The following is a 16,475-nucleotide window of genomic DNA, read 5'->3' as shown; positions in this document are numbered from 1 at the left end:
CCAAACATCTACTGCCTCCGACACAATAGACTCCTGGCTTTCTATAAATCATCATCCACTAAATACTAATTCCAAACCCAGGTCCAACCATCATTTGGTCGAACCTTCAAGTCACTGGAGTCAACCAATCAATCAGACAATGGGACTCCTGTGATTGTCTAGGACCTCCTTGGGCGGATATTGGTCACTTCCTTAATAACTCAAACTAGGGAAATGGTCTGAATTTACAAGGAGGAAATAAGAGTTCCTCTTTTGCTCCTTCTGCGGTAGGAAAGATCTGTTGGGCAAGACGCAAAGTCACCTGAGATATTTCTCCTGCTGCTATCTGCATGGCTGACTTGAGGTCCTTCAGGAGAATCCCTGGTCCTTTTCAGCTGCTGCTGCTGCTATTGTTGCTTCTTCCATGGGATCTGGGTGAGTGTTGATAGTTGAGATCGGGCAGGTTCCATTTTTAGATTTACAGCTAGAGTAGAATCCAGTGAAAGAGGAATGTGAAGGCTGCTTCAAACCTGGTGTGCTCTTCTGATGACCAGATGACCAGCGAGGAAGTGCACAGCCTTGGGTCTGTGCTCAGGGAAGTGAGGGGGAGTGGTGTGAAAGCGGCTTCCCTGCTCAGCCCTAACATGCGATGCATCCTTGGTGCCTGCACCAGTGTCCTGAGAGAAGCAGAGAAGATTGCCGCTTGCAAGCAGACAAGCAGAGGTAGCAAGCGTATGCCACGCTGTGGGAAAAATGAGAGGCCCTGTTGTCCCACAGAGCCTGCTGCTGCTTGAGTGAGGGCGGGGGGAGGCGAGGAAAACGGCAAGACTCAGGGAGTAGGTCAGGTGGAGCTGGCTGACTCAGGGCTGCTCAGAAGACGCCCCCGCCACTGCCAGAAGTCTGAGAGCCTCGGCTTCAGATCACTCCATCCCTCACTCTCTCTCTCACACACACATACACACAAACAGGTTGGAGAGCTCCCTTGCTCTCTCTCTCTCTCCAAGCGCCCCATGCACAGCCCATTTTCAGAAAGGACACGCACGGCTGGGCGTCCTTGGCTGCAGGAGGAGGCACAGTGCAATTTCTTTGCCACAGTGGTGCTTTGGGAGGGCAGGTGGACGTCTGCAGCTGACAACTATAATGAATACATCTGCCTGCCCTCCTGAAGCATCTCCACTGCTGTTTGCTTTCATTTTGCGGCGGGAGAAGGAAGAAAGTAAACAGCGCCACCGCCGCGGTGCTCCAGGAGGGCAGGTGGATATCTGCAGCCAGGCAGGGAAGGAGGGTACTGAGAGTGGGGGCAGCAGCAGCCCCTTCCAAGCACAGTGCACGGAAGCGGCTGGCAAGGCGAGCAAGGCAGCCCCGGGCTTGCCTGTTGAGTGGGTGACCAGGTGGGTGGGGCCAGGGCCACCAGGGATGATTTCTACCAGTTTGGTGAACCGATGCCAATCATCACTACTGGTTCACCCGAACCGGTCCGAACCAGTAGGATTTCACCCTTGCACCATCCCCCTCCTTTTTTTTTTTTTTTTTTTAATTAGATTTATATGCCGCCCTTCTCCGAAGACTCAGGGCGGCTTACAATGTGCTCAGCAATAGCCTTCATCGTTTTGTATATTTTATACAAAGTCAGCTTATTGCCCCCACAAACTGGGTCCTCATTTCACCTACCTTAGAATGGATGGAAGGCTGAGTCAACCTTGAGCCTTGGTGAGATTCGAACCCTGCAGTAATTGCAGGCAGCTGGTCTTAATCTTAATAACCAGCTTAATAACAGGGTGCCTTAAACCCCTGTACTACCAAGGCTCCTTTAAAATTTGGGATTCTGGTTTTGAAGTGGGCTGTTTTGCACCTTTCCCAACTGCACCTATCCACATCTACATCTATATATCTATATATTACTAAATCTGTCCTGTTTGTCTGTGTGTAACCATTAACTGGGAGCAACAGTGCACCATAGATGGATAGTTTTAAAACCAGGGTATCTAGACTAGACTAATTTACAGAATGAAACCAGAATCCGGGACCTGCAACTCTCATGGAGTTAAAATTTGGTAAATTTTATGGAACAATTTATGAAGGGAGGAACCAAGCATGTGTATATGTTTGTTATGTATGTGTATGGGTAGATATATTCTTTCTTTTGAGAGCAGGCGACAGAATTTCATTTTTAATGTGCACCAGTGTGCTCACAGTAAAATGTGACAATCTTATCTATCTATCTTTATCTAAGTCCAGCCCTCTTTGAAGTCTGTTGACTCATATCTGGCACCAATTCGTCTTGACTACCAGTAGATCAGATTCTTCTTTATAAGTCACGGGTGTCAAACTCAGATCCAGCCTGCGGGGTGCTTAGATCTGGCCCATGGAGCTGCCCTGGAAACAGCGAAGAACCGGCTTGCAGTGCCTCAGCCAGTGAAAATGGAGCTTGGGAGCGCTGTGTGTGGCCCTCCCGAGCTCCGTTTTCTTTTTTTTAATTTTATTAATAATTTTTATTAATAAAATAATTTTAGAATAGAATAGAATATAATTTTTTTTTATTGGCCAAGTGGCCAATATTGGACACACAAGGAATTTGTCTTTGGTGCATATGCTCTCAGTGTACATAAAATAAAAGATATGTTCATCAAGAATCATAAGGTACAACACTTAATGATAGTCATAGGGTACAGAATAGAATAGAATAGAATAGAATAGAATAGAATAGAATAGAATAGAATAGAATAGAATAGAATAGAATAGAATAGAATAGAATAGAAAATTTGGAATGGAATGGAATGGAATGGAATGGAATGGAATGGAATAGAATAGAATAGAATAGAATAGAATAGAATAGAATAGAATAGAATAGAATAGAATTCTTTACTGGCTAAGTGTGATTGGACACACAAGGAATTTGTCTTGGTGCATACGCTCTCAGTGTACATAAAAAGAGAAGATACATTCGTAAAGAATCATAAGGTACAATACTTAATGATCATCATAGGGTACAAATAAGCAATCTGGAAACAATATCAATATAAATCATAAGGATACCAGCAACAAGGTTACAGCCATACAGTCATAAGTGGGAGGAGATGGGTGGTGAGAACGATGAGAAGATTAATACTAATGCAGACTTAATGAATATTTTCACAGTGTTGAGGGAATTATTCGTTTAGCAGAGTGATGGCGTTCGGGAAAAAACTGTTCTTGTGTCTCCTTGTTCTGGTGTGCAGTGCTCTATAGCATCTTTTTGAGAGTAGGAGTTGAAACAGTTTATGTCCAGGATGCGAGGGGTCTGTAGATATTTTCACAGCCCTCTTTTTGACTCGTGCAGTATACAGGTCCTCAATGGAAGGCAGGTTGGTAGCAATTGTATTTGTAAATACAATTGCTTGTATTTATAAATAAATAAATTTACAATGTTATTTTATTTATGATTTTATGATTATTAATATTACAATTGTATTTTATTTATTAATGATACAATTAAAAACATTGGACATGGTGTGACTTTTCCGGTTTGAACATTTCCATCAAATTTTACCTTACAACAAATACAGTTCCTTTTTGCTATGTAAGTATGTACAATCTATCACAATTCAAACACATAAGTTCTTTCATCTGTGAAGATTACATCAATACCAATTCCATTCCTATTTGTCACAGAATACTAGCATAGAAATTTCTAAACTTTCAACTTATCAATAATCCTTTATCCCAACCTTCCTCCTCCTCTCCAACCAATGATACATTTTATTCCATATTTCATAATACTCCATTTCACTCTTTATCTTTGGGTTCCAGAGTCAACCTGTCCATTTCAGCACAAATCAATATCATATTTAATACCTCTTCTTCTGAGAGGGGGGGTCTCTTTATTTTTCCAATTTTGCATGAAGGCCAATCTTGCTGCTGTTAGAATATGTAACATTAGATATATTGTTCCCTTGTTATATTTGTCTTTTGTAATACCCAGTAAAAAAAGTTCTGGCAAATATAACTCTATGTTTTGCATTAACATCTCTTCCAGCCATTGTTTTATCTGGTGACAAAAATCTCTGGCTTTCGGGCATTCCCACCACATATGATAAAAAGTCCCCGGCATTGCCTTATATTTCCAACACATCGGTAAAAGGTTTTTGCTAATTTTAGCTAATCTTGTGGGTGGGAAAGCTCCGTTTTCATTGGCAGAGAGTTGCAGGAGGCCATCACAGCCACAACTAGAGCTTGCAAGGGCCACGGGGGCCCACCCAAGCTCCGTTTTCACTGGCAGAGGGTTGCAGGAGGCCGTTTCACCTGAAAACAGAGCTCGGGAGCCCGTTTTCGCTGGCAAAGCACTCAGCCCCCACAGGCGCCCCCGACACAAGTGATGAAGGAGCTGGCCATGCCCACCCTGAGAAGATTGTCAGCATTCTGATGCTGTCATAAAAAGGAGGAGACGAGGCATGTGCCCACAAAGAGGGCGCTGCATGCCACCTCTGGCACGCGTGCCATAGGTTTGCCATCACGGCTCTAAGATAATCAATTATTGCAGGATCCGATCTGGGTCGATCACCGGGATCAGAGGCTTTGTCTTCTGAGTTTTCGGACTCATGCTGGAACCCATCCTCAGCAGTGGTGGGTTCCTCCAGGTTCGGCCCGGTTTTGCCGAGCCGGTAGCGGTGATGATATGATGTCACCGAACCGGTTCTGCCCCCCATCCCCCTGCCCCCCCTCCCCGTGTTATTCTTACCTTTTCTTTGGCCCCACCCCCAATCTTTTGCTGCCTCCTGAGTCCCAGCTGATGGCTAGAGGGGAAAAAACTGTTTAAACTCTTGCCGTGGGGCTTCAAAGGGCCACCCTACACCTGATCAGTGTTAAAAGAAAATAAATGAGTAGACCGCTGCCTCCAAAAACAAATGAGTAGACCGGTGCCTCCAAAAACAAATGAGTAGACCGGTGCCTCCAAAAACAAATGAGTAGACCAGTACCTGCAAAAACAAATGGGTAGACCGGTACAGCTCTGCAAGCAGTTAAAAGCCTGGTAGACCAGTACCTCAGCTAAATCCTAAAGAATTGTCATATGACCATCAAGCCACGCCCACAAAATAAGCCACGCCCACAGAACCGGTAGTAAAAATGTTTAGAACCCACTCCTGCTCCTCAGGGAACTTCTATCTAGCAGTGTGTGCTGTTCTGTGCGTGATATTTATAATGTATGTGGCTTTTTTAGATGTTGGTTGGAGTGTGTTGATGGCTGGTTGACGACTGACCCAGATTGTCTACTGCAACATTATCCTGGGACACATATAATTGCCTTCATTCGCAATCAGCTATTACTTACGGCTTAATGCCCTTAAGCAGGGATTTCTTCGAGGGCGGGATCAGCATTGTAGTTTTCCTCTGCGGGGAAGGCTCGCATGGGGGGGACCAGCAGGGGGGCCAGGATGGATGCCTCCTGCAGCACCCTGCTGGCCAAAATGGGGTGCAGGGGGCCCACACACAACCCCCCTGCACCTTGTTTTCATCCTTTATGGCCTCTTGCAACACTCTGCCAATCAAAAATGGGCCGCGTGGCCCATTTTTGGGCTCTTTTTGGGGGCCATTTTCTACCTGTTTCAGGGCCATTTTCCATCAGTTTTGGGCCCATTTTTCACCCATTTTTCGGACCCATTTTTGAGCCCATTTTCCGCCCATTTTTGGACCCATTATCCACCCATTTTCCACCTGTTTTAGGCTCATTTTTAACTGTTTTTCGAGCCCATTTTTGGGTCATTTTTTGGCTTGTTTTTCACCCATTTGTCGCCCATCTTTGGCCCAATTTTGGCCTATTTTCAGCCCGTTTTCGGCCAGCAGAGTGCTGCAGGAGGCCATGGAGGGTGAAAATGAGGTCCGGCTGGGCTGCACGTGGCCTATTTTAGCCGCCAGAGACACCAGCGGACCGGTGCTTTGATATTTCCAGGCCGGCCCCGCAGACTGGATTTAAGCACCCTGCGGGCCTGCCCTTAAGTATAAACAAAGAAAAACTGGAAAGCAATATAATCTGAGATGGATAAAAATGTACTCCAAAATCAGTGGGCAAGGACCCTTGGATATAATGTAATGCTTGAACAATGGGTGAATATGTGGATGACAGGTTTAAAATTCACATCAAATTAAAATCAAAACACCCTAGAAAGATACAAGTTGAATAAAAGCAAATAAAGTGCAAAACTCGCCCACCTTATAAATTAGCCCTCTGCACGGCGGTCATTCAGAGATGGTCAGATCATAAGCCAGAAGGTTGGCATTCAGGAAATCCAAATAATTCTCCTGTCCGAAGGAGACCACCAATGATCCTTAATGGTGACCACTTTCTAGAGCAGTGGTTCTCAACCTTCCTAATGCCGCGACCCTTTAATACAGTTCCTCATGTTGTGGTGACCCCCAACCAGGGGTGGGTTCTAATTTTTTTTTACTACCAGTTCTGTGGGCGTGGCTTGGAGGTCATGTGACTGGGTGGGCGTAGCTAGCTGGTCATGTGACCGGGTGGCCATGGCTATGTGTATAGGGACTACTCAGAGGGCTGAAAAAAGTCATTTCTGACAGGTCCTCGCACTTTTGACCATCCTTACATTTATGCCGTGCAGCTTTCTTAACAACCATGTCACTCATTTGTCACTCAACTGCTTCTTTTCACCATGGTGACAAGATAGGGCAAAAAACATAAAATGTGAGGATAGTCGTAAATTCGAGATCTGGTCAAAAGTGCAAGGACCAGTCAAAAATAACTTTTTCAGCCCTCTGAGTAGTCCATGTGCACAAAAGGACTACCCAGAGGGCTGAAAAAGTGATTTCTGACAGGTCCTCGCACTTTTGACCGGTCTTCGCACTTATGACTGGTCATCATTTATGCCCATTGTAGCATTCTTAACAACCGTGTCACTCATTTCACAACTGCTTCTCTTCACCATGGTGACAAGATAGGGCAAAAACGTAAAATGTGAGGACAGTTGTAAGTTCAAGAACTGGTCAAAAGTGCGAGGACCAGTCAAAAATAACTTTTTCAGCCCTCTGAGTAGTCCATATGCACAAAAGGATACAGCAATAGAGAGGGATGAAGGAAGGGAAGGGAAATTAGAGTAGGAGTGCATCTAAGAGAGGGAGGAAGAGAGGAGGAGAAGGAGAAAGGAAGAGGAATTAGGGAGGAGAAGAAGAGGGGGAGGAAGAGAAAGTAAGAAGGAAAGAAAAGAGAGAGGTGGTAGGTTTGAGGAGAAAGATTGCTGTACAATAAAAAAGATGAAAGGGAAGAAAGCCAACCCCAAACAAATATAAAGATATTAAGATAAATAATGAATTGTTAAACTTTAAAGAATAAAAGAGTGTTGCAATATTTAGGATCAGACTCAATAATATCATTAAATGTTAAAGGCTTAAATATATATCCTTTTATTTACAATAGGCATTCTATATTCACTGAATATTCACAGATAGAAGCAGGGAAATAGGGGTAGGTGGCTCCTTATATATACAATGGGTGGAGCTATAAGTAGGAGTGGTGAGTCATGAATACATTAAGAAATAAGGAATAAGTTAACCCTTGATGCTCTATATACATACTATTTACACATTGGAGAATAAGGCATTTATATCTAACAAATCCCCCTCTAAATGCCGATTAGTTATACAACACCAATTACATTCAGATTCGGGACAATACAATACATTTAACTTGGATGTTAAATATTTATGTTGTTTAGAAGGCAAAGGCTTTGTCAATATGTCAGCCACTTGTTCTGAGGTATCACAGTGTATCGCTTTTATAAATCCGTCTTGAGACAATTGTCTTACATGTTTAAACTTTATATCTATGTGTCTGGACCTTTGTCCAATGGCATCTGATCTAGATATTTCAATAGCTGCTTTGTTGTCTTCATTCATAACAAAAGGTAAAGAAGGCTTTTTCCAAACATCTGAAATCAAATCATTAAACCACACAAGGTTATTCGCAGCTTTGGATAAGCAAACATATTCTGCTTCTGTTGTTGAAGTGGCTACTAGTTCTTGTTTGCCGGTATACCAATAAACTGGACAGTTATTTAAAAAGAAAATATAACCTGATGTACTTTTTCTACAGGATGTGTCTCCGGCCCAATCCGCATCAGCATAGCATACAAGTTTTGGTTCATTGTCATCATTAGGTTCTAATATTAGACAAAAATCTAATGTGTTTTTCAGATATCTTAGAATTCTTTTGACAGCTTCCCAGTGATACATAGTTGGCTTGCTGACATATCTGGACAATAAATTGAGTGGTAAGGCTATATCTGGTCTAGTCCAATTTGATATATAAAGAAGTGAACCTATGATTGACCTATAAAACGTATTGTCCTTAAATTCAGGAGATGATTCATCAGTATTTCTGAGAAAATCAGTTTGCATAGGAGTATCACAGGGTTTAGCATTAGTTAAGTTACATTTGTTCAAAAGTTCTATAATTTTATCTTTTTGATTAAGTTTGAATCCTTTTCTGGTTTTGTTAATTTGTACACCAAGATATTTGTTCACTTTCCCTAATGATTTCAGTGAGAAATGTTCATTTAATTTGTTTACAAAAGTTTCTCTTCTTTCTTTATGCTTTCCAATATACAAAATGTCATCAACATAAATCAGTACAAATTCAATATAATCATTACTCCTTTTGACAAAAAAACAATTATCAGCAGATGTAGCATTGAAATCCATGGTTTTAAGTACTTCTACTAGACAATCATACCATCTTTTACCGGATTGTTTTAATCCATATAGACTTTTGTTTAATAACCAAATTTCATTTTTGTTGGTGTATTGACTGTGGGGGGCCCTCACATATATTTCCTTGTCTAGCTTTGCGTGTAAGTACGCAGTCTGTATGTCATATTGGAATACATCAAGATTGAGTGCTGATGCTACCACTAGAGCTGTTTTGACACTCTCTGTTCTTACAGTGGGGGAATATGTGTCAGTGTAGTCCTCTGGATACTTTTGTGCATAACCTTGGGCAACTAACCTAGCTTTGTACAGGGTATTACCTTCTTCCAAGTTTTTAATTTTATATATCCACCTGGTACCAATAATGGTTTTATCCTTAGGTGCAGTTGTAGGTGTAAATACATTTAATTCTCGCAAACTTTTCATTTCTTTTTCCATGGCCAGTTCCCATTTTTCTTTTTCTTCACGAGGAAGTTTAAGTACTTCTTCGTATGTATTAGGTGTTATGGGTTCACCATCCATATGCATTACGTAGTCTTTATATTTATTTGGCATCTTATTCCTGTTGCTTCTAATAATTCTTTCAGGTTTGCTATTGTTATCATGCATATATCTTGCTTCCTTTTTTGTTAGTGTATCAGTCTTTATTTTGTGTTGACTATTTGTCCATGTTTTTGTTTTGTTTGTTTGTTTGTTGATATTTTGTTTATCTACAGTTCTTTCCTCATGATATCTTGTTTCTTTATGTTTATTTGGGAATATCTCATTAAGATGTAGTTTGGACCAGTTGGCCTGTTCATGGAACACGGCCGTTCTGGAGACTATAAATTTGTTGTTGCTATCAATGAATTTATATCCTTTAGTACCAGTTTCGTATCCCATGAATCTAAGTCTCCTGGATACATTTTCTCCCTTTCTTCTCAACTGTTTAGGTATATGTACGTCTGCAGTGACTCCAAAGATGTGCATATGTGCTAATTTTGGTTTTCTATTATACATTACTTCGTATGGTGTTTTATTTATAACACTGGACCAGGTTCTATTTTGTGTGTAATTTGAATAATGTAAGGCTTCTGACCAAAATTGTTTGCTTAGGCCAGCATCCTCTAATGTGCATCTAATCATGGTTTGTAACGTGGAATTCTTTCTCTCTGCAATTCCATTTTGGAACGCAGAAAATGGACTGGACGTGTAATGTAGCATTCCCCTATCTTTCAACCATTGGGAGAATTCTTTGGACATGAATTCACATCCCCTATCTGTCATAATTTGTTTTATCCTGATATTATGTTGCGTTTCTATGCGTTTATAAAATTCCTTAAATTTTTGAAAAGTTTCATCTTTGTGTTTCAGTGTATAAACAAATCCATAACGACTATAATCATCCACTATTGTCAGAAAGTAACGTTTCCTATAATTAATTGATGGAGTTAGTGGGCCTACTAGGTCCATGTGTACTAAATCAAAAATTTTGTTAGTTGATCTAGTAGATTTTCTTGGTCTGGGACTAGTTTTCAGTTTTGTAGATTTACATACTGAACATTCCAAATAATTTTCACAATTTTTTATTTTGACACCTTCTGCGTGTTCAATCATTTTTTGTACTACAGGAAAGCTGGCATGTCCTAACTTCCTATGTAAGATATGAGCACACTCATCATGGATTGGCTTACCTATTTTTGGTTTTTCTATATTGTGTGTATTAGTATGATCACTAGATATTTTACATTCATCATTGTCACTGTTGCTAACATTTTCATCATCTACTTCTACACAGTCTTCTACATTTGAATCAATATTGTGTAACCATTCTTCTTTTGTAATTAGGTAAGGTAGACCTCCTTTAATCATTACAGTACCTATATTGCTTTTATTTTTCTGCAAAGTTGCTTTTCCTTTTGAGAAAGTTATATTAATGTCAGAGTCTCTACTTAGTTTTATGGCACTTAAAATGTTATGAGGTATTTCAGGTATTAACAATACCCCCTCTATTTTTCCTAGGCCAGGCAAAGTTACGTTCCCTCTGCCTAATACTTGAACCTTATTTTGGTTAGCTACCTTTATCACAAATTTGTCTTCTGCAAAAGAAGACAATATATTTTTGTTATTAGTGGTGTGATTTGTTGCTCCAGAATCAATAAGCCAATTATTGTTCTCATTTTGTTGTATTTTTGTGCTGTCTTGTTTATTTAGACCATTAAGTGATCCTGATTTTCTATCTTTTGAATTTTCTCTGCCCCCTCTATTTTCTCTATAATTTGGTGGGCTTCTATGTCTATGTCTGTCTATGGAAGAGTGTCTATAATTGTGTCTGTTCATGTATTCTGATCTATGTTTTTCTTTTGAGAATCTGGGGCAATCTCTTCTATTGTGTTCCTTGGATCCACAATTATAACATTTATATGTCTCATTATATTTTTCTTGGAAAGCTACTTTCCTAAAAGGTTTGTGTTCTACGTGATTGCTAGAACGATTTTTTCTTGAATTGTCTTCTGCTATCAATTTGTTGGATAGGCTTTCTATGGATAAATATCCTAGGTTAATAGTGTCTAAGTGTGACATAAAATTGTCCCATGATGAATCAAGTGAGTTAATAATAACACTTTTCATTGTTTGATCTGAAATCACTTCCCCCCTCATATGCAGTTCAGCCCTTATTTTGTTTAAAGATATTAAATGCTCACTTATAGAAACCCCTGGTTTCACTCTAGATGAAAAGAAATCTTTAGACATTCTTGTGGTAGTAGCTACACTGTCACTGTGAAACAAATTAAACATGCATTGAATAATTTCTGAAACAGTCAGGTTTGATTTGATGCTATAATACATTGCAGGAGATACACTAGCTATTATTAAGAAAAAAGCTCTATGGTGTAAGCAATCTATTTTCAAAGTCCAAGGTCTTCTTGGGGGACTAGTGATAAAGAATAACAGATTCTCTTTCATAAAAACGACCTGGAGCTGCTGGTACCATTCTTGCAAATTAATACCGTCAACCCTTAGCTTTGGGAAGTCACTGGGTAAGTTCCCCACATTATTTTGTCCGTTACTTACAACCTGAGGCAGTCCGTGGTCTCGTAAGTGTAGAAAATTGCAAAACGGCGTGGGGATGTCTGCAACGAGTCTGCGCGGTTCTCTCGTCAATTCAAATCTTCCCGGATCATCAGCAAGACTTCGCGCATGCGCGTTGTCCATTTCTTCTTTGGCGTCGTCGTGGAAGGTTCTCTCCTGGCTGGTTCGCTCGCTCCGCTCCTCTTCAGACGAGTCGGTCTCTGGCTCGGTCTTTGGAGTCCTGGTGACGGTGGCTGCTCTTCTCCTTCTTTTGTGAGCGCTGTCACTTGCTTCGGTCTTAGGTGTAGGGCGGAATCGGCAAGGCTCTCTGGGTTCTGGTGTCGTCGTTCTCGAAGTTAGGGTGGAAGCATGCAGGTCTCGAAGCATCGGTTTGTTCGTTTGCTTCTTTGGTGATTCTTTGATGATTTTTAGTTTTGGTCCAAATGCAGCAAAAAGCGTTTTCATTGCAGACTTTATTTGGGAATTTGTTGAATCATCTTCACTCTCCGATTCTGATTTTTCTGAGGATTTTGAGTCCTCCTTCTCATTTTCATTGTCTGTTAACGTGTTTCGCGCCAGAAATTTTGAACTGAGCATTTTGATTGGTTCTGCTTCGCTCACTTTGGAGGCCTGTTGAAACCAAGATGGCTGCCATTCAAAATTTTGCGCGGGATCACATTTCTTCTTCTTTTTAACGATCTCTTCTGTAGTCATATTACTCACTATTTTTGGTTCTTTAGACTTCTCATCAGTGATGTTTTTTTCTCTCGCTGCTCCGCTGTTCTTCAGCATTTCTTGGAGTTTCGCGATGAGGTTTTCATCATTCTTTTGGCTTTTTAATAGTTTTAATATTTCTGACCTGAGTTCGTTATTCTCTATTTCGGTTTCCTCCTGGTCATCATTCTCATCTATTACTTCTTCATCTTCAGTAGTGTATTCTTCGGTTTCTCTTGAGATTGCATTTGTCGATTCGTTGATTATTTCTTGTTCTGTTTCCATTTCTTTGCTGTAGGCCCTGGTGTTGGGTCTATCTTTCTTGGACATTTTTAATTCTTTTTCTTTTATTGAGTCAATTAACCATCCTCTGCTACCAGATTGTTGCAATATTTAGGATCAGACTCAATAATATCATTAAATGTTAAAGGCTTAAATATATATCCTTTTATTTACAATAGGCATTCTATATTCACTTAATATTCACAGATAGAAGCAGGGAAATAGGGGTAGGTGGCTCCTTATATATACAATGGGTGGAGCTATAAGTAGGAGTGGTGAGTCATGAATACATTAAGAAATAAGGAATAAGTTAACCCTTGATGCTCTATATACATACTATTTACACATTGGAGAATAAGGCATTTATATCTAACAAAGAGAATAAATATGAATAAATAACAATAATTAGAAACACACATACAAACATACAATGTATTTTCTTTTGTAGGAAGTTAGCACCCACCCCTTTCCTGGAAGAGTGAAATATTTTAGGAAATATGAAAAAGGCAGAATATTATATTTCCCTGGGATAAGCATGTTTTGAAGCAACTCCCATCTTCCTGCCCCCACCCTTTGTCAGTGGGCCATTAAGGCCTGGGCCAGTCTATTCTACATAACAAAGATCTGCCTCCTTCAGGCAGAGCCATAGTAGGAATTGTCCAAGATCCAATAAAGATAGGATTAGCCCTCTACACAATAGCAGCAGAAACTCACCACACGTGACCTGGGAAGCACATGTGACCATCAGCCAGCAAGGCTAGCTAAGACCCCCACTCCCTGGGAGTCTGACAACCAATCAGGATACTCTTTCGGGGCCCCAAGAAATGCAGAGCCAGAGAGAGCATAAAAACCCAAGGATTTACTGTATCTGCCCTTTTCTGTTCAGGAACTCAAGCCATGTGATCCTGTCCACCATTAAACCATCTTTCCAAGCAGTCTCCATGTTTCCAGTATCTTTTTCCCCACTTGGAGCAGAACCTAGAAGGAGATTTCTTCCAACACTTTGAACAGAGTATTTGGCCAGTTCACAAATTTAAACAGTGTTTAGTCATGTTAGGGTGTGTGTAAAAAGTATTTGTTGCTTGTGCAACGAGCAGAGTAGAAACACACAGGGAAGGAGATAAACGTGCAGCTCGTGTGAGAAAAATACTTTATATACAAGATAATAAGCAGTCTCGGTGTAAGTAAAACAGTCCAAGGTCATAAACAGTAATATCAGTCCAGTAAGTATCTTCCCTTACCAAAGCAAACAGACTTTAGTAACTCTCGGTATACAGTACCATATAACAATCCAGTCTAACACCAATCAGCAGAAAGACGCAGGAAGCAACAGGAACAGGATCAATCAGGAACAGAGGACGCTTCTCTGCGCTGCTTATTTATGCACTGTAGCCTAATTACAGGGTTCAGCAAACCCTGATTACGTGGCTCAGTTGTTTCTTAAAGAAACAGATATATTGCCTGACCAACAAGTTAGGAGTAAGCTACAAGCTGAACCTAACATTCTCCCCATTGGGCAGGACAATATACACAATAGATACAGAAACAAAAATACACATCCAATAACAAAAAACAGAGAACTGTTTCTAAACATGAAGAAAAGTACTAAAAAGGTCAAATTAGCTAATGGCTGGAATGTGACTGTAGCTGGGGAGGGACTTGTTCAATGTTCTATTAGTTAGCACCCTTTACCCATGCTTTATATCCCTAGTTTGAAATATAACCTTTTATCTGTAAAGTCATTACTACATTCTGGGTTTACAGTAGCTTTTAAAAATAACAAATGTTTGCTGGAATGTGAAGGCACTGTAGTTACTGCAGAATTAGAAAACGACTTATTTGTCATTAGGGATAAGTCATTACTGTTAGTTCAGTCAAAAGCTAAATTTGGAAATGTAAAGCCGCATGATGAATGCGTACATTTACTACATAGAAGGCTTGGTCATCTGAATTTCAGGTTGTTGCAGTCTAAAGGCATTAAGTTAAGGGCTTGCAGCAAATACCTGAACTGTAATGCTTGTAACCAGCATAAAAGTAAAGTTACACCTGCAAACCGCTGCAATGGGTTTAAAACAACTAAACCTTTGGAGGTAGTCTTTTTAGACTTAATAGGGCCAAAGAAACCCAGTTTAGGGGGAGCATGCTATATTTTGAGTATAGTTGATCACTTTACCAGATATGGTTTTTGCTACCTTATGAAGTCCAAAAGTGATACGTTCCAATGTATCACAAACTGGCTTCATTTTGTAGAAAGGAAGCAGAGGTTTAAGGTGAAATGCATTGTTACTGACAATGGAACTGAGTTTACTAACCATCAGTTGGCTAAGTTTTTGAAGGATGCTGGGATACAGCATAAACGTTCTGCCCCTTTTCGGCCGGAACATAATGCATATATAGAACGAAGAAGCCAGACCCTACAAGCTATGACTAGGACTATGCTGGCTGATGCTTGTTTACCTGATAAATTGTGGGGAGAAGTAATACTATGTGCCAATCATATTTTAAATAATATGGTGCACTCCTCTACAGGAAAAATACCTTTTACTTTATGGCACGGGAGGAAGCCTGATTTAAGTTATATACATACTTTTGGTGCACCAGCCTGGGTGCATATACCGGTTAGTCAGAGAAGGAAGGACCAACAGAGAGCAAAGAAAATGATTTTTGTTGGCTATGAGGCTAACCATAGGTCCTATAGGTTCTGGGAAAAAGGAACAACAAAAGTTTTGTGTAGCGCTAGTGCTAAATTCCTAGAACATGAAGGCTGGGACAGGTTAGAAAAAGCAGACTATGGTTTTACAGATGTAGATGTTAAGATAGACCATATTCCTGATGATAGTTCATCTGAGATGGATGATAAATCATCTATTAAGGTTGAAGAACAGGAACAGGAATCAGGGTTAGGGGAGGATGAACCCAATATACCTGATGTTAGTCCTGTTATGCCTAGACGATCTTCCAGGGACCGGCATCCACCAGATCGCTATAAAGCCACAGTGGTTTGCCAAGTAGATATCGAACCATCCAATTATCATGATATAAAATTATATCCAGAAAAGGAGCAAAAAGCCTGGCAAGAGGCAATGGATAGAGAAATTGATTCATTGAAGAGGCTTGGTGTCTATGAAGTTGTAAGAATACCACCAAATGAGAAACTTATAGGCTGTAGGTGGGTCTACAAGGTAAAGAAAAGTGTAGATGGGGTAGTAACCCATAAAGCTCGGCTTGTTGCACAAGGGTTCTCACAGACAGATAGAGACTATGATGAGGTTTTTGCTCCAAGTTTACGAGCGAGCACTTTGAGAACGATGCTGGTTTGGGCAGCTAGAAATAAATGCTCTATTACTCATATAGATGTCGAAACAGCTTACTTGAATGCTCCGTTGAGGCTTACAATATATATGAAGAAACCTCCTGGTTATGATACACAGGATAGCACTGAGTGTTGGAGGCTACAAAAAAGCCTATATGGTTTAAGGCAATCAGATTACGAGTGGAACCAATGTATAGTGCAGGAATTACATAACATTGGGTTCTATGAGGGCGTAGCAGATAAATGTCTGTTTAAAAAAGAACAGGATGGATGTGTTTCATTCTTGTTACTCTTTACAGACGACATTGCCATAATTACCAGAACTGACGCTGAGGCCAGAGAGATTATCGGTCAGTTGCAAACAAAATTTAAACTTAGAAATCTAGGACATATACGGCATTATCTAGGGCTGGATATCCTGAAAACATCTAGAGGATTTAAA

General features: G+C 40.4%; 1 protein-coding gene across 1 annotated transcript in view; it reads left to right on the top strand.

The window, feature by feature from the left end:
• Positions 1-260: 260 nt before the first annotated feature.
• LOC117660374 (signal-regulatory protein beta-1-like) overlaps positions 261-16,475 on the top strand; it is a 32,936-nt gene continuing 16,721 nt past the window's right edge. Inside the window, exon 1 of the mRNA XM_060685121.2 lies at positions 261-414. Within this exon, the coding sequence (XP_060541104.2) occupies positions 330-414 (85 nt within the window). The 5' untranslated portion in view covers positions 261-329. The remainder of the gene's footprint in view (positions 415-16,475) is intronic.

The sequence above is a fragment of the Pantherophis guttatus genome, chromosome 3, assembly GCF_059756535.1.
Source record: "Pantherophis guttatus breed Tessera chromosome 3, ASM5975653v1, whole genome shotgun sequence".
NCBI classification, from domain to species: domain Eukaryota; kingdom Metazoa; phylum Chordata; class Lepidosauria; order Squamata; family Colubridae; genus Pantherophis; species Pantherophis guttatus.
The sequence above is the reverse complement of the archived record's forward strand: the minus strand, read 5'-3'. Positions and strand labels throughout refer to the sequence as shown.